This window comes from Pyxicephalus adspersus, chromosome 2, assembly GCF_032062135.1.
Source record: "Pyxicephalus adspersus chromosome 2, UCB_Pads_2.0, whole genome shotgun sequence".
Lineage (NCBI taxonomy): Eukaryota > Metazoa > Chordata > Amphibia > Anura > Pyxicephalidae > Pyxicephalus > Pyxicephalus adspersus.
The window spans coordinates 155,551,488-155,571,080 of NC_092859.1; the positions used below are offsets into that span (position 1 = coordinate 155,551,488).

Below are 19,593 nucleotides of genomic sequence, written 5' to 3' on the forward strand. Positions count from 1 at the left end.
GTTTGACAACTTCGGTCCTTCTTGAAGCCATGCTGACGATCACTTATAATAATATTTTATAGCAGAAACTCCTCCATGTGTATCAAACTCTCTAGGACCTTTCCAACTATAGACGTTAAACTAACCAGCCTGTAGTTACCTGGTATTGACTTTTCTCCCTTTTTGAAGATAGGAACCACATTGGCCTTGTGCCATGGCTAAATAATGGCTTTGCAATAACTGACTTCAGCTCTTTGAGGACACGTGGATGTAATCCATCAGGACCTGGTGCTTTGTCAACCTTAATTTTTCCCAGCTGTTTCTCAATCATATACATTTTGAGCCATTGTGACTCATTTAAGGCAGCGACACTGCTCTTATGAGTTTATACTTGAGCTCTGCCATTTTCCTTTGTGTACACAGAGCTAAAAAAAAGTGTTTAGTAAATCTGCCTTTTCTTTGCATTCATGCATTTTGTTTTAGAAACAGCAATTATAAAGAAAGGGCTGCATTGAAATAGGACGTATTGCATTCACAATACCACTGCAACGTAAAAAATTGCAAAGTAAAGCAGGTCAAACATAACCTCTGACATAGCATGATCACTGCTCAATAAAAGTAAATGGGAGTTCAATCATCTGTGTTCCAATGCATATAAACACATTTGCCCTTATGTAGGCCCAGTGGCTGAACTGAACTGTGGGTAGGGGAGGCCAAGTATGTACCATTTCTTTTAACAATTTCCAGATTGTATTGACATATATAGTGACACCAGACACAGCATATAGTGATACAAGGCAAGAAAATCAAAACATCCTTTATTACTACAGTAAAATAACAGTAACATGTGACCCGCCATACTAGCAGTGATCTTTACATCCATGTAAATACAACTGGCATCACCTATGTTATTCATTTAGTTGGGGTCTTGGGTACACAATCATCTTCACGTGTTTACACTTATAAAACAACGACACAGTTGGATGGTGTTTGAATGGTTGTAAATTAATTATTATGGCAAGTTGTCGAATAAATTAGTGCAAACAACAGTGATTGTGAAGCACAGCAGCTCAAAGCAACCAGAATTTACCAGTCTTTTGCAATCAGAAAAATGAACTGGTTGTTGATTGCTGCAATTTGCCCTTTAATCTGTAGTATAGTAAGTAAACATATGAGTAGCAATTAAATGCTTCATTGTATCATATTTGCTGGGTGTGTGGTCCTTTATCTAGTCTCTTGCTTGTTATCCCGCACGCACTCGCAAATGTACAGCTGCCATTTATCTTTATTTAAAAGCACATCTTCTGGATAAGTCCGTCAATGATCTTCTGAGTATGAAATTGAAAAGTATTTTTGTTGGTTCATTTTGCTATGAATTGAAAATCTGAAGTTGAAATAAAAGCTAAAAGGAAAACCAAAAATGATGCTGCATTTTCCACAGCCACCTGATGTTATGGATACATTCCAGTAGATGAAGACCAATGAGTAAATGGCTACATTGGAAGGCTGTGATGGTGCTTCCTGGTTAGGCATGCAACATAAAAGCTTAGTGGTAGAGATAGAACATGCATATTTAGAAGGCAGTTTCTGTGGTAGATCTAACCATCCTGGTAAAGTAGATCTGTAACCAGGCAAAACTGATGGAACCACTGTTTCTTTGTTGCACAGCTGTGATAGGTAATGATCTCACTGACAAAGGACACAGCATATATTTCAGGGCATCCCAAAGCTAAGATTATATGGGAAATCTGTAGAGATAATATTGGCTCAGGGAGTGGAGCAACATATCTGTATCGCTTGAACTTATATATACATAATGACTTTTGTCAATGTTTTAGATCATTGCACCACAAAGTAAACAAAGAGGGTAATGAAAAAAATTAGACTCGAGCTAAAGAGCAACTTCAGCCCAGAATTATAGCCAAAATATTCGGGTGAGCGCTGGTACTCAGCAATACACATCTGCCGGATGATGGTGGTCTTGACCTTGAGCTCTGTTTCATTTATCTCACTGGCGTTCTTTCCCTCGCTTGATTTGTATACATATTCTGTCACAGTGTTATTGAAGCAGTCAGTAACAAACCTATCTTGAGGAACATATGGATTTCCTTGGTACTGGGGTTTATAGACTTGGCTGGGCATCTGGTCACGGTAGGTGTTATAGTATCTAGATTCCATATCATTGTCAAAGCGGTATCTCATGTTGCCGATGGCATTTCCTAGGACAAAACCCCCAACGGCTGCGACTGCAGCTGCACCAATCAACTTCGTGTTTGACTTTTTCTTGTCGGGCTTCCATTGTTTGTTATAGTTGCTTCCTCCAGGGTTGTAATTGTAGCCACCACCTTGATTCCAGTTGGTTCCAGGATTGTTTGGATAGTTGGGATTCCAGCCACCTCCAGTTTGTCCTGGGTAGGCTGGGTTCTGGCCACCTCTGTTACCATGACTAGGATTCCAATTGCTACCTGTGTTTCCTGGTTGGCTTGGGTACCGACTGCTCCCACTATTACTACCCCATCCACCGCCTTTGGGTTTATTACCTTTCTTTGAGGCTTCTGTCAACACAAGAAAAAGTGAGACAAGGACAAAGCAGGTCCAAAATGTTTTTGCCATCTGAAAGAAAAATTTAAAATATTTGTGTTATATTTTTTGCAATACACACGGTCTCATTGACAGCCATATGCTGTTGAACATTTGTAAAATCTAGAATAATAGTTTAGGTATAAATATGAAGATAAATAGGAAACAAATATACTAAGCAACGGACACACTAGGAGAAAGCCACCTCTAAAACTCAAAACAGCTACCAGGGTATCTTCTTACCAATCCACAATTTTGACAACATAGACCACCTACCATAAAGTACACACCTGCAAAATCTACTACAGAAAAACTCCCTCAAATATTCATCCAGATTTATGATACAGGACTCATCTGCCTTTCTAGTATATAATGGACGAACAAGGAAAAGACCTATCTTTCCTTCTCTCCCCTCCAAACGCCATACCGTATCTTACAAATGTGTCAGTAGTAAATGGGTATCCAGCTACAGAAGCAGAACCCCTGATCATCGTCAAATACATGCTCGGGATATGGTACCTCCTCTGGACCCTATAAGTATCCTGGCCCTGCTCCCTTTGAACAACTTCTGCAACCAAATACTCATCATTACACGGAACTGTATGGACTACTCTTTATTTTTCTATCTCATAACAAGATTTCTTCTTACCCTTACCATAAAGTGCCAACCAGTTATACAGCACTGTACAATAAACAAAGGTTTCAAATGGCAAGCTTGCATAATAGACAATACAAACGATAACAAGGAAGGAAAAGAAGAGCCTGCTAAACGGAGCTTACAGTCTATAAACCTGAAAACATTATAAAAAAAACTCTGATAATTCATATGGTAAAGACATCCCTGCCTTCTAGTAAATATAATTCTCACTTGAACGAAGTCTTGTTTGAAGCTTACAACCAACATGTGACGCAGTTCTATCAGATATTCCAGGAGCTATTGATTTTTTTTTTTTTTTAATTCACATGTTTAACGATCAGTTTGCATGCAGCAAAGATATTCATGGTTTAAAGTGAATATGACATATGGTGGATATTTTAAGCTCCCCTTAAGCATGGACAGACCTATATTGACTTACTTGGATGTTTGGATTATGCAAGTGCTGGATGAAGTTAGTAGCAAATCTAATCCACATGGTTCAATGGTTGTGTGTAAATGTGTATAAATCAAACACGTGGATGATAATGGTCCCCAACAGCTCCATTCACCATCTCCAGCTGGAAATCTTGCCACTTCTAGCCAAATATTGTCTACTCCTACCGCAAAGCAACAATGAGCTCATCCCAACTTCCAAAGCACACGTAAACCCTTATACAGAAATGAGGACAGACACATTTGCTTGTTACATATTAAAATTGTTCTTTACACTTATTAGCACTATACAGAAACGGAGACATGCAGAACATTTTTTCCATTTCCTTGTGCAATGGAAGAGGTATATAGGTAACTGACTCACTCTACCACGCCCTTATTTTGAGAACCAAACAATAGAATTTGCAAATATCGATTGCAAACTAACAAGTGCTTTTTTTTACAACTACATTTTCTTAGCTTTTTAAAATCGAATGGAATATTTTTGGGACTGGGTGGAAGATACATTAGAAAAATGTGTTTTTTTCTAATAGGCCACCTTAATGAAAACACATTCACACATGCTACCATACATGCACGAACACACCACCAGTATTTAAATAGACCTTTAGGCATTTAGAATCATTTCAAGCTGAAATCTTGTGATTCAGTGAACAATGCTGCCAATAGAAGGCACAAAGCAAGGCATAAGGAACATGTAGGCACGAAAGTACGAAAGGTCAACTGTGTTTCCAAACATAAAGGGTTATTTATGCAGCGGTTGTACAGAAGTCAGACAAGAGAGATGATCTCTTGTCTGATGTTTATTTTTTTTTTCCAAGTCATTTTCATCACAAAATGTCAGGCTTACATCCATAAGTATTTTGGGTAATGTGTTTTACAATGGCCATTTGCCATTGGAAGCCTAACAGATGGACCATTTTTTATTGGTTGGGTTTATAGTACCTTTAACTGTCAAACTACTGCTTATACAGTTAGGTCCATAAATATTTGGACAGAGACAACTTTGTTCTAGTTTTGGTTCTGTACATTATCACAAATAATTTTAAATGAAACAACTAAGATGCAGTTGAACTGCAGACTTTCAGCTTTAATTCAGTGGCATGAACAAAACGATTGTATAAAAATGTGAGGAACTAAAGGCCTTTTTTTCATAATCACTTCATTTCAGGGGACAATTGACTCAAGGGCAATTTCATGGGCTGGTGTGGACATTTCCTTCATTATGTCATTATCATTTAGGCAGATAAAAGACGTGGGGGTGCTTGTATGTGGAAGATTTTGCTGTGAACAGAAAACATGCGGTCAGAGGAGCTCTCCATGCAGGTGAAACAAGCCATCCTTAAGCTGTAAAAACAGAAAACACCCATCTGAGAAACTGCTACAATATTGAAAGTGGCAAAATCTACAGTTTGGTACATCATGAGAAAGAAACAAAGCACTGGTGAACTCAGTATCACCAAAAGACCTGGACGTTCATGGAAGACAACAGTGGTGGATGATGGCAGAATCATTTCACGGTGAAGAGAAACCCCTTCACAACAGCCAACCAAGTGACCAACACTCTCCGGGAAGACGGCGTATCGATCTCCAAGTCTACCATAAAGAGAAGGCTGCATGAAAGTAAATACAGAGGGTGCACTGCAAGGTGCAAGCCACTCATAAGCCTCAAGATTAGAAAGCCTAGATTGGACTTTGCTCAAAAACATCTAAAAAAGCCAGCACAGTTCTGGAAAAAACATTCTTTGGACAGATGAAACCAAGATCAACCAGAATGATAGCAAGAAAAAAGTATGGAGAAGGCGTGGAACAGCTCATGATCCAAAGCATAGCTCATCATCTGTAAAACATGGCGGAGGCAGTGTGATGGCTTGGGCGTGCATGGCTGCCATGGCACTGGGACACTAGTGTTTATCGATGACGTGACACAGGACAGAAGCAGCCAAATGAATTCTGAGGTGTTCAGAGACATACTGTCTGCTCAATTCCAGCTAAATGCAGTCACATTGATTGGGAGGCGTTTCATAATACAGATGGACAATGATCCAAAACATACAGCCAAAGCAACCCAGGAGTTTATTAAACCAAAGAAGTGGAATATTCTGGAATGGCCAAGTCAGTCACCTGATCTGAACCCAATTGAGCATGCATTTCATTTGTTGAAGACTAAACTTCGGACAGAAAGGACCACAAACAAACAGCAACTGAAAGCCGCTGTAGTAAAGGCCTGGCAGAGAATTAAAAAGGAAACCAGCATGTGGTGATGTCCATGAGTTCAAGACTACAGGCTGTCATTGCCAGCAAAGGGTTTTCAACCAAGTATTAGAAATGAACATTTTATTTTCAGCTTTTTAATTTGTCCAATTACTTTTGAGCCCCTGAAATGAAGCGATTGTGTAAAACCAAAGGCTTTAGTTCCTAACATTTTTATGCAATCTTTTTGTTCAACCCACTGAATTAAAGCTGAAAGTCTGCAGTTCAACTGCATCTGAGTTGTTTCTGTCTAAATATTTATGGACCTAACCGTATGTTTTGTTTTATCTCCTGCATTGCACATATTTTATAGTTAGTAAGAGGACAAAGCAATAATATTCATACACCAGAAGCACGTTTTTAGAATGACACAGTCGTGTTTGTCGTCATGTGCGTCTGACTTGTTTCCAGGATTTTATGCAGCTTCTGGTTTGCAAACGGGCATGCTGCTGGTATTTGTTTGATCATGTGAAGAAGGTGTATGTGAGGAGCCATTAAACTGTCTGTGGGTGTGTGAGAAGGTGGCACAGAAATGTATTATTAACTTTGCTGACATCTGCTCCCAGCTGCTGATGTCACACTTCCTATTATATATTCCTCACCCTCCTGCTTAGCACTCCCTCCTCAACTGTTCCTAGCTGAATGTCCGCCATTTATCTATGCAATTCAACATTACACATACTCATGTGATTTCCATTTATATACAACATTCACCCTGTCCTCCCACAGTGCAATGCCATGTGCCTGTGTGACCATTCACTATATAGGCACAGGCAATTTGGCTTTCAATCAGTTTGACTTGCTGCTCAATTATAGTTGCTGGAAGCATTTATTTCCAACAGGAAGGAATAAATGTGAGGTGATGGGGTGACCAAGGAGAGGTGCCCCACTATGCCCTCTTCACCTGGAAAAAGGAGCCATTATTCCTGTCTATGAACTGGCAGGATGAATCACTAAATGTGATGGGGAAAGCTGTACTGATGCAAACTTTTCACACAAGGTGTAAATACATCTATACACAGCTTTACATTTGGTTTTTTGATTCCTTCAGCTGGAGAATTTGTTGGTGGGGGGCAGAAGGCAAGGAGATATAAGCAATGTAAAGGGGGGGGGGCAGTCGGATTAAATTCTGTTGCCTTCCCTACCTGCACAAAATATCACAATGTTTATCTTCAAGGCGTTTTAATTGTGATTTACACTTCTGAAAACTGTATTAAATTGTGTCAGATTTTTTTTTTTAATGCAACAATGCAACCTCCAAGGACCAATATGTTTGACTAGCAATCCAAATTACATGACTAATAACAAAACTGATTATATTTTTATCAGTTTTCAACCTGACCTGTCATTGACCTTTATTGACCGATCCAATCTCCACCAATCCGCACCAAGCAATTTCAGCAAGAGGCCAATATTGGTAGCTTCCATATTTCTAATATGAGAATGATGACAGCAATTGTTTGCAAAGAATCAGCCAGCTCAGATTTTCACTGTTAGAAGCAGCAAAACACAATCATTCTGCAGCACTACAATGCGGGGAAATGCAAATGAGCAAAAATGGATCCCCTATGAACATATAATACAAAAACTATATATTATACATATATACATATTTTCTTTAATTTGCGCTGCTATTGGAGGACCCACATGGTGTCCCTATCTTAATTTGTTGTTTTAGAGAGACAAGAAATGACATCACCACAGTTTAATAAGACCATTGTGGATTGGAGAGTAATTAGGTTGCAGCAGCCAGATTTCTATATCCAGATATCCTATGTAGGGGTAAATATTTGATTTTGTTTTGGGAAAGGAATGCAAGCAAAAAAATTATTTTTCTGTGGAAGTACAAGTTTTAGACCTCATTTCCACTACCCACTTGTGTAACGTGTTGTAATGCAATACAAGTAATGTGCGTTGGTGTGCTGGGATGCTTTTCATTTTTCTGGTTTATGGTAAAAAAGAAGTGTATACGAGCATGTCTGACCCACAGGAAAAAAGTTCCCTTGTGGAGTACCCATGCTTGTATCCTTACCTACCGTGGTACTCTTCTAGGCCATTTGGGCAAGTAGGGTCAGTATGTGGCCCACCATTCAGCATTGTAGGGTCAGTGATAGAATGCGGGCTGCCACATATGAGGCCAACATTTGATTCCCAGCCAATGCAGTCATGGACTCTTTTAGGCCAACCACACCCTACTGGTGCACTGCAATACTAAGCATTGCACCACAATAGTTTGTCGCTGTGCACAGTTCCTGACGCTGCAGCATGCATTACATATCTCCAATACTGTGCATTGGGTTGGCTACTAAATGTGTACAGCCATTGTGGGAACACCTTAACGTCTATATATCATGCTATAAAATGATCCCTGCAATTCCAGACACTTTAACTAGAATCATCAGCCCTGTGATCCGATTAGGCTTTTAAGGTCCTGTCCTTGGGTATAAGCAGAGTCAATGCATACAGTGGGCTGGGTCTTTGGATTTTATTTCCAAACCTTCCATGCAATATAGGTTTTTTTTATACTTTTGGATATAATTATAACTTTAAGAAAAATAAAACAATTCCAAAACAGCAGAATGAAAGCTAGATCCAAAAGCTCCAGAAAACCTCTGAACATGGCCTTCTTTGTGTAGGGGATTCTATATAAACAGATCTATAACAGGAAGGCCTCGGAGCCTTTTGCATAGACGTTTCCATAGCAACTTCCAAGACTTCAACATCTGCTCCCTGCAATTCCCTAATAAACACAAACCCAGCACTGGGAAAATTACCACCAATGTCTGACTCCAGTAAAATGAACTCCCTTGAAAGCAATCACCACAGGGAAATGTGCTCTGAATGGTTGGTAATCTTTACTAAATTGCAGTTTTAAAGGGTTACAACCCACATTTAGGCTAAAATCTATGGATTTAAATACAGAATAAGACACTCAGCTGTGGAACCAGTTACTATAGAAACATCAGTGCCGGCCTGCTAACCTTAATGCATCTCCATATTCTGCTGTTTGCTAAAACATTACCGGAAATAAAAAATAAATTGTGCATAATTCAGGGGCACAGACCTTAGGAAATGAGAGTAGCTGTGGTTCTAATTGGATTAGCATCCTCATAAGGCACAAAGCACCCTGTTACATGGTTTCTGCTAAGGTTTTTGATGAGAATGCCCATGCTTGGTAATGACGCACATTGTCTGTGTGCTTAGGCCATTCTATGGTGAATGTTTAGGATAATTTCAACCCAGGGTGCCCAGTGGATGGTTAAGGATTAGTCGTGGTCAGATAGTTCCAGTGGATTTGATTCTGAGTTTGATCTAATTTGGTTCAGAGCAAGCAAAACTGCCAGTGTTTGGCATCATTCAATTGGATAAAAGAAAGTGGATGGCTAGCAAAGGTGCCATTTTCTCTTAGTAAGAGACAGAGCACAAAGCAAAACTATAGGGGCAAATAGTGCTTACTGCCAAAGTGCTTTTGGGAAACATGCATTTAGAAAAGTGTGACTGTTAAGCAAGTGAAATCACAGCGAGTAAACACACTAAATTTTATCCTCATTGCTACAATGTCCCCATTATAGAATATATCCCCAAGAATATGGATTTTGATACAGAATTTTGGTTTGATCTTACTCTTTTGTTTCACTCACCCCTAGTATTTATGTTTTGTTTTGCAGAGCTGGAAGTTCTTTTTTTTTTCAATTATATTAATATTTCATAGTAGGACCACAGATAATTTAGGGAAGTCCAGGAGTGCTCCTACAAACAGAGGCCTTTAAACCCCTTGGATATGGAATGCTATACCTGGCATTCATAAAGTGCCCACAGCTGCAGTGGGATATGTGAGTGATGCTACACAAAGCAAACTCAGTAATATAGTTACAAAATAAATAGAAAAGAAAGTCTGTGCTGGGTTCTAAAGGATAGAAAAGAAAACTTTTCTGTGTTGTTTAAGGTGGGGCCAGAGAGATTTTCTAAAGAAAAGAACGGGGCCTTAGGACAAGCCTAAACAGAGCAGCATGTAACCTACTTGGCAGCAAACGTACTTATAAAATGGTAGGGCAATGCCTAAATTTTCACACAAACAACTCAACTTGTAGATACTATGCTACAATGAACAGCATATAGACACCACCTTATACTGAGCTTAACACTTCACTCCCTAACACATTCCGGTAGGGGGGAGTTCACATTAAGCTATCCAATGCATTTTTGACTGGCATTGATGTTGTGTCTCATTTATTTGCAAGGGCAATTCATGGCAATGCAGCACACCAATGCATTTGATGTACATCACCACACGTTGTGGTAGCGCATGTGTTTTTGAGCGTTACCGCAACACAGTAGTGGGAAGAAACCCTAACAAATGCTTATAACAAATGCTGACTGGTAAAAAAAAATAAATAAATTAGAAATAAATAATAAACTGGTTGCAAGCTTAGCAACAGCAGTGTTTTCTTTATAAAATGGTACCCAGCTTCAAAGGGATAACACATTTTCCAGGCATCAAGGATGCCTCTTATTCTCTTATATTAGCAATTCAAAGCCAAAATAAATGATAGACTTGGCTTGATCTATTAAAGCTCTCCAAGACTAGAAAGGATACACTTTCATCAGTGAAGGTGGATGATCCAGCAAACTTTGGTAGCAAATGTTTTGAATCCAGGACCAGATCCATTCCAGGTTTTCTGGATCACCCAGCTTCACTGATGAAAGTGTATACTCTATTAGTATTACCAGATAAGCGCTATCCTCATACTGTCTAGTTAGGCCTAAAAACAGGTACCTGTACTAGGCTCAGACTTGGCCAGAGACAGGGCACTTATGCCACAGCAGCTACAAATTTAAACCAGCCAAGGCACCAAAACGTGCTTTTGAAGCTACCAGATGGTCTTAAATGCATGCCAAGGCTCCAATCAGCTATGACTTGTGATGACCCTGCACCATGGTTAAGATGGCTTCCATTCAGCTTTGTACCTGCTCACAGAGTAATCCTCTAACAATGTAATAATAAAAGGTGAAAGGTACATAATTACATATGGAACAACATCACCTAATACCTTCTATGGAATGACTATGGAATGAATTACCAAGCTCGCTTTAGGTGGAAGCCTACCAAGGATGGAAGGAGGGCCTCCACTAAATACATCTACAGCATTCAACTTGATGCTCGAATGGAATGAAACAGAAGGAGATATTTTTTACATTCTAAATCAGAAAGCAGTATAGAAAAATGAAGTGCAATGAGACTGTGGTGAATCTACTCTGCTTAAATTGCATGTTTGTGTTACTGTACATACTATACATCCCGGTGACGACATTTCCTTAACAAGAAGAAAGGGAACATTTCAAGACTTCCTGATAGCAATAAAAATCACACAGGGTTTGGATCCTTTTCTATTTACTGAAAACCTAAAAAATAAAGCAATCACCATATATACAGTAAAATAATGATCTTCAAAAACTGAAGAGGTGTTTTTTAGCTAGCAATTCTAAACTGAGCAAAATAAAAAAACTGCCCAATTGATTTGTGTTTTAAAGTACAATTGTGTCCACCATAGCCAAGACACAAATGAAAATTTGAACTCTTACCTCCTTGAAACCTATTCGAAGTTTGGATGGGCAATTAAGGAAGCAAATACACAATGCATTCCTAAAAGCCCTGTAAGTACAGGCAATCAAAATGTAACAGCATAAAATATAAATATATTACTGTTTATATTAAGATTATAAAATGATGTTTGGACTCCTGAATGCCACAGGTCAGCAGCAGGCTGATCCATTACATGTCTCATCAAAATGGGTCTTATTCCTACCTTGCTTTAGCAAGCATCATTGCAGGATATAGGCGTTGGCCAACTTCATCTGCTAGATGTTATAGCTAGCACAGACAGTCCCCACCCAGCCCATCAGTCAACCTCACCAATTAAGCTGTGCTCAAACAATCATTGACTTTGTAATAGGTTACTCCTGCATTAGGTCCCAGCACATGTATGGTCCAAGGTACCTACACCTTTCCCAGATCCCATTTACTCCAGTAGTTCGGATTACCCTGCTTTACTTTATCTCTGGTTACCAACCCCTTCATGTACCTGTTTTGTGGTCCATCTTTGTTTCTGATATTGCCTGGGCTACAATCTGTAAGCTATGCACAGCAAAGCTCACCATTCTTTCCAGGGTGCACTGGTGAACACTGAACAGTCCCTTTGCCTTGGTGTCATCCAAATGTGGACATAGCGGTGAGTGTCTACATCTTAAAACATCTACCATGGTGACTTCAAGTAGTTATCTTCCACTACATGCACTTTTATAATATATGCTAGAAGAATTTAGTTGAGGGAACAATTTCTTTTTGCTGTCTCTTGTGGGAGTCAAGACCAGTCATTAAGTTCTGGAGTCTGGGGCCACTTCTGAATGGTCTGGTTGCCTCCCTTATGGCACTATGCTTTTGTATTCATCTGGAGTGGGCTCTGCCACTATACAACTGATGGGAAGTATCTACATCCCTTAGACAGATATGTATATCTCTTCCATATATTGTATATTTTCCCACTGTTTTAATGGATATGATTCCATGATCAGTCCCAACATTTCAAACTTGTGACCAGCTGACTATCCTATCTAATGAAAAAACAACTTATATTTTCCTTTGTGGTCAAAACTCATGACAGCTACACCAAATGTTATTCTAGTGATTTCTGGACTTATGGAAAAACCCAAATGGGTGTTAATTGATGTGAATAGGTTCTTGAAAAATAGGTGAACTGTTCTTATACTGCATTAAATACTCATTTTATTGGTTTCTTTGTAAAGTACAATCTCCCATCATGGGTTGTTCCTTTTTGTTTATGCTAATATATATTCTGTTATAAAGACATGCAAAGCGTCAATTTTCAGAACAATAGACATATCTGATTGTTCTCACATTTAAGCTTCATCTAAAGCAAGATATCGCTGTTCCTTTAGGTGGGGAACACGTCCATTCTGGACCTGGGGGAATGTGGGGAAAAGTAAGTGATCAGAGCAAGGTTTTCCCTTACATCTTCTTCTAACCTTTTCTAATAAACAATGAACCAACATCACACTGCCAATCCCTAGTCCAGCGAGAAGGTTGGTGATACAGGAAGCTGCAAAGCTGAACCATGAAACAAACCTCCCAACATTTGGAGATAGGGATATTTTTTAGCTTATAGCATGTAAGCAAATGGCCTCCACCACTTCCATATTTCTCCTCACATCTAGCTGGCTAGGCCAAGCTTTCCCAACCTTTTTCACATGGGGGACCCTTTGAGATAACTTTCAGGTCTTAGGGAACTCCTGACAATAATTACAATATCCACAGCTCACAGTACTTTAGGACTGGAGGAATCCTAGGGTTCCACAGGACCCTGATTGAGAAACACTGGGATAGACAGTGGCACAAAATGTTGGATTTACAAAACAAAAAGAACAAAAGTGCAGTTTCTATCACAACCGCTACAAATTGAAATGGCAAACCCTGAACGATTCCTAACCTTCTCACCACTTTATCCAAACCATATGATGATATTTTGATGTAGATGCACTTTAATGTCTGAAACATAGAACAAGGGTCTGAGGTTCAAAGCCCAGCATTCAAAATTCACATCCAAGCATTCAAAGGGGAAGATTTCAACAGCTTATTGCAGATTCAGAATGTCACTCAGGTCTACATCCCAACATTTCAGGATCTCAAAGGATCTCCATCCCCACTGTGATGATTGTGGTCACACAAACCTGCGTGGCTCCAAGAAGTTGACATATATACCCATGTGGTCTGTATCTGCCATACATTTTTAAGATGCTGGTGACTTTCTACATTGTGACTCACAATTACATGGAACCATCTGTTGTAGCCACATTAAGCACCCTCAATACTGCACCTGGTCTAGAAATGTGAGGCTCACCACTCATTGCAATCTTCTTTAGACAACACCCAGCAACTATATATTGCAAATGCAAATGTGTATAGAATAGATTTCACAGTTTAGTAAAAAATTGTTACTATCCTCATTATCAGATAACAATAATACATCATTCTGGATTGGTTACGGAATAGTCAATGCCTACGCATTTATTGCACAGATCAATCCAGAAGGTTACATCACCCCCTTAGTACGTAGAAGCATAAAACCAAGTGTCATAGCATCAACGGCTAAAGCCAACATATAAAGGACCAAAAACAATAAAAGGAGCCGAACACTGGAAAATCTGATGGCCAATATATTAAGGACCACCTAACTGAAGTAGACAATTCTTCATTTCATTCTATTGCCATAGTGATACTGTGTTAATAGATCATTCTGTGACTTTCCACGCAGCCGATGACTGAGATCTATTGTGTTTTCATAGGCATCACTGAATACATCAATGGGATTCTAGCTGTTGTAGGTCACTAGGATGATGGTAACCAATTCAATATATCCTAATTGAATATACCAAACAGTCGGATTTCTGGACAAGGATATTAAACGTCAATTGCAAGATTTACAGAATGAACTGATTCTTTTTCACCATTTGGTAAATTGAAATACTCACAACATTACATTAACATTAAGGTTGGTAAAATAAATGTAATAATAATACAGCACAAAGCCAAGACATGGCCATTGTTATATAACAATGAAGCCTTTATACAGGTGGAGGGGGTTCTGCGCCATAACACGTCTACACCAATAAATTATTAATAAGGAATTTAGGAGCTATAGAATGGATGGCATGTCTGCGTGTTTATAACACGATGCTACAAAAATAGTAATGGCAAGTAGGCCATTCTTTGTCCATATTACATTGAGCATAAAAGAAACTACAAAATATTACCAGTGAATCAGATATATAATTAGAGTGAATGTTCCCAGTCCATGCTGCTTACCTTTGCTGTCAGAGCTGTGTGATTCTGTTTGTGAGGCTTAGAAGGAGAGCTCAGAATACCAGGCAGAAGAAGGAGGGTGAGGAGTGCTGGGAGGGACTGGAACATTCACCCTTCATTGAGGGGGAAGGGATGAACGGAACGTGTTGTTCCATAATGGGTTTCACATCCGCCTGAAAGGCGTGAGGGAGAAGAAGAGATATGGCTTATTCACTGTGTGTGGTTACTAGGACATTTGCAAGTTAATTTTTTTTGAAATCCGAACTGTAGAATATTTTTCATCCTGATGCACATTTTTTTTTTTGGCACTTCTGCTTTTTATATATTTTAATCCGCTGCATTCTGAGAATGGCAGTGCCATATTAGAATTAGATTTGGCATGAGCATAGCATAGTGGGTGTCTATCTATTGTCTGGATTCACCTTAATCTCCGGCATTCTGAGGTTGGCAGTGCCATATTCTTTAAACAGAGTTGGCGTGGGCACAGCATGGTGGGTGTCTGGCTATTATCTAGATTCTACTTCATTGCAGGAGGCACCACGAGCATCACTAAACAACATTACATTAATAGAAAAAAAGATGATGAATGAGCTTGGCATAAAAATGACATAATATTGTGATAATAAAATGTTAAAAAAGAAACTTTACTAATCATCAAAAAATGAACATTTGCCCAGTCATCTGCCTCTACTGATAAATTCAGAATTTATTTAATTACTTTAATTAATAATGAACACATCAATTAGGAGTGCTTAGGAATCACGGCAAAGGGAGAGGAAAGGAAAGCTTGCTGTGTTAAGAATCTGGTCCACTGGCTCAGAGCTGCTGGTTCTGGACTATTCATAAGAAGAGGCATAAGCCAGAGAAAGATCCAGAATGGGAAGGAGACTCCTGTTTTCCTGCCAAGGACATGAGCGGGTAGATGGAGAAGAACACTTAAAGCGGGACTAAACTTGCTATAATCACCTGTTCTTGTTCTATCATAGGGCACCACCATCTTCTTCCTTCTTCACTTCCTCCATGTGATCTTTGGCCATCTTGGTTGTTTAGGCCAGGATGGCATAACTCATTCATTTCTTGCCAAGCACAGGAGAAGCTGGGACGGCCGGGTTTCCATGTTCTAAAGCCAAACTGCACATGTGTTGCTCAGCTTTTTTGACAGTTCCACAGAGCGACTAGGCAGGTTTATTGGATTATTGCAGAACGAACATCACCTGTACCTGCAATAATCACTTTCCCTATTGAACATTTTTAAATTACAGGTACATGGTCTCTTAAAAGCATATAAAACAATCAAACTTTGGGGTTTGATAAAATCTCTTTCTGAAAAAGTATTATTTTTGTATCTTAGTATTTTAGTATCAATTACTGGCATGGAAAAGGTATTGAGTGCTACATTTACAGTATGTTCCTTTAAACGCCTTATTTCTGAGACACTTTCTGCTTTTTCTAAAGAAATTTTGAATATTCTGCAGATACCAAAACCTATAAAATAGATTATTTTTATTCCTATGTAGGTGGGGCCGTAACAAATGAGACACCATTGAAACAGTCCAGGGTGGTAAGATGTGGCGGATCATCCCAGTTCAGTCCTTCGATGAACTTTTATCTACAGGTGTGAAGTTACAGATATGGCAATACTTCAGCTTTTGGGAACATTAAATAACATTTAAAGTACAATATAAATGCAAACATTAGATTAGAGTTTTCCTACCAGGGATCTAGGGGTTCTTTGAGCAATGAGAAGTTAGTGCCTCTCAGGTAAGTTTAAGTGACACCAGTAATCTTTTTGGCTATCTGTAAGGGTGATATTAGAATTTACCCACCCCTGTTACCTATATGAAAGTTAAAGAGCCGCTCCCCCTTGATAAACATGAACAATAAAAGATTACAAGGAAGCTAGGGTATAATTTGCGGCAACAAACGTATATTGTATTAGAACAATCAGTTTAAAATATACTCAGATACACATACAAGGTTATTAGCTTTTTCCATCTGGTAGAGAGATGGTAGCTTAGTTAGTAAAGCAGAGTCTATATTAGGGTTGTAGTTGTTAACGTCTCATACCCGGCACTCTTCACCATTCGGCTTCATCAGGGTACCATATATGATATTAATGGCAAGAGTGCCTTTGAAGTAAAGGGTTATGGGTTTTGATATTGAGGAAAAGACTGATCACATCAGGACTGATTCTTAGGTAAGCACGGGGTTAAAACCTTGTGCATAAAAAGACTTTTAGTTGAAGCACTGATACTGAGACATGGACATGAGAAAACAGCCTTTTTATACCCCGTGCTTACCTAAGTATTAGTCCTGATACGATCACCCAAAAGCCTTCCTGGATGCGTGACGTAGGCATCCCCGGAGGCTTTGCGCTTCATTCATTAGGTGCTGCATCCTTTTTTGTGTTGCACTTCAAAAAAAAATGTTACCTTCCATAAAGGGTTATCTTTTTTACTGTTACTTTTCTATCTGTGTTTAGGTACTCTTTAAAGCTACAACAGGTGACTTGAAACAGAAATGCTATTAGGTCCCAGTAGCCAATCACAGTGCAGAATTAAGCCAGGGACAAATCTGCTCCTAAAATCCTGCTGTGCTCCTAAAAAAAAAGCTGTGCACAGCCTCAGAGTATGTGCTGGGGATGCCAAGAAGATACATCCCAGGCTGCACAGCTAAAGAGAAGCAGGGGATGCTGCTTTGTTCTTGTTCTCCTTGCTGCTGCAAGAGACATCCCTGAACAAATTAAACAGGGTGTGATCAAGCGGTGGCTCACAACATGGGAATACCATCCAGATAAGCATCTTCTAACAGCAAAATTCTTGGTTATAGAATGTACAAGCCAAGTTCTGTTATAAACTCCTCCATTCCTGATTCTTTGCTTATAAAGGCAATCAGAAAAATATCTGCCAGGATCATCCCCAGGGAAATAAAAACATCTAATATGGCCGTTTGTTTTCTTATCTAGATTTGTCCAGTAACAGAGGTCAGAAATTATTTTCTTATGGTATAATGTGGTATTATGAAACTCTTTTGCTTGCATTTCTAAAGAGGATAGAGGTTTCTGAATCTTGCAATAAAAGAACATTATAATTTACATCTTCTCCAGCGATTTAGGTAATTTTCACATCATCAGTGCTACATTTAGAGGAATAATGTGTGATTACATGAAAACAAATGTGTATCTTCAGAGGTGTCTGACAGAGAGAATGGAATTGAGTTTGAATCAGAATAAAACAATGCATTCATGGCTGCGTGTTCATTACACAATATTGCAGAATTCTCTTTTTATTAAAATACAGATTGGTCAAGTGCACCGTGCTGATAATTAAGGAATTCTTCCTTTTTCTTCTCTTTCAGGCTTTGTTATAATCAGAATTATATTTCCTTGCAATGTAAAGTAGAATAAAAAAAATTAAATGTATTAAAAATTATGATTTCCCTTTTATTTGGTTTCCCTCTAAACCTGATCACATGAAGGTCACATCTATAGGTTTTTCTGTTTGTCTTCCTGTGGTGATTTGCAAACAGTAAAAACACCATTTACATGAAAAATAACCATATGGATGTAAATTTCACTAATTGCTATATAACATTGTCCTCGTGCAAATACATCAGTCAGTGATATTTGTGCATGGGCCCAGGCTCATTCATCATTTATTATCATTGACTTATGAACGAGTACCATGTACTGATTGTATATCTCATTTTATTTAATTGTACCAGTTGTTAGGTTTGCCACAAATAGACAATGATGTATGAGACAATAAAATACAGACATGTGAAGAAGTATATGTCATGAACATGGACACATGTTGACTTTTTCAACAATGTGAACAGACAAAGAATAGATCTCCCTTTTAGTAATGTCTAGTCTTTAGACAAAGGTACAGATAAATACAGATGTATCATGTGGAAAAAGTAGGCAAACCTTAAATGTCCCGGCCCCTTTGGATCCAATTAAGCTGACATATCACCCAAAAAAAATATATTCTTCTTTAAAAAAAAAAAAGTGGAAAGCCCCTCCCCGTCTGTCTTTACTGCCACAGCAGTATGGAAGGATGGGAGTGCAGAGGCAAGGCAGCCTGAAGCCTCCTGGGATACATAGGTCACAAATCCCAGGAGGCTGCCTTGGATTGGGCATGTGCAGAAGGGGCTTTTTTCTGCAATGGTGATCTCACGCATGCACTACCTCCTCGTCTGGAGGAAAGAGGATTCCAGGACGGGGCAGGACCAAATCGAGGGCAGCTCTGGAGGGATGGAGGACTCTATGGAAATAAAGGTAAGCGTGATTTTATTATTTTTTTTAAGGATAGTTCTGCTTTAAATGCTAATCACGTGTTTTGGATTATCTTCCACCTCCCTTATCAGGTATGCAGGTGGAACAGGTATGATTTAATTCTCAGAGTCTGATGCTTTATTGCAGTTTGTGGTATCATTAATGAGCTCTCCTAATCCCTCTGAAAGAAAATTGCGGATGTCTACTAGACTGGAAAGGGATAGTTGGCTTACATTCTCGGAGATCCCGTCACCTTCCCACATCTCTATAAACTAAAGACAACATGACCCCTACATTTATTGTAAAGCATAGCAGTGGAGATTTCATGGTCCGTGAGTCTTTCTTTGCTGCTTTGGGGGTTTGGGAAGTTTACTATAAGCAATTCAGCTACGAATTCTGTGTAAAATCATTGTGCGCCTAATGACAATGTGAGACCATGAGCTTGGTAAAGCTCTCCAAGACTGTAGAAGGCGAGTTATCATGAGTTAACCTGGGTGGTCCAACAAACCTGAAATGGATTTCTTAAACTCATTTGCT

General features: G+C 39.0%; 1 protein-coding gene across 1 annotated transcript; it reads right to left on the reverse strand.

Annotated features, from left to right (window-relative positions):
• Nucleotides 1–781: 781 nt before the first annotated feature.
• On the reverse strand, nucleotides 782–14,921 carry LOC140324748 (major prion protein-like). The gene is made up of 2 exons (XM_072402842.1): nucleotides 14,784–14,921; nucleotides 782–2,592 (listed from the first exon to the last, which is right to left on the reverse strand). Exons 1-2 carry the CDS (start codon nucleotides 14,886–14,888, stop codon nucleotides 1,819–1,821), a joined length of 879 nt encoding a protein of 292 aa, XP_072258943.1. The 5' UTR covers nucleotides 14,889–14,921; the 3' UTR covers nucleotides 782–1,818.
• Nucleotides 14,922–19,593: the final 4,672 nt, after the last annotated feature.

What these genes read in the sequence shown, in the direction of transcription:
- LOC140324748 (XM_072402842.1), bottom strand. Translation starts at nt 14,888, where the DNA reads ATGTTCCAGTCCCTCCCAGCACTCCTCACCCTCCTTCTTCTGCCTGGT. An exon ending in ACACAGCTCTGACAGCAAAG is followed by an intron (nt 2,593 to 14,783) that starts GTAAGCAGCATG and finishes TTTTTCTTTCAG; the next exon opens with ATGGCAAAAACATTTTGGAC.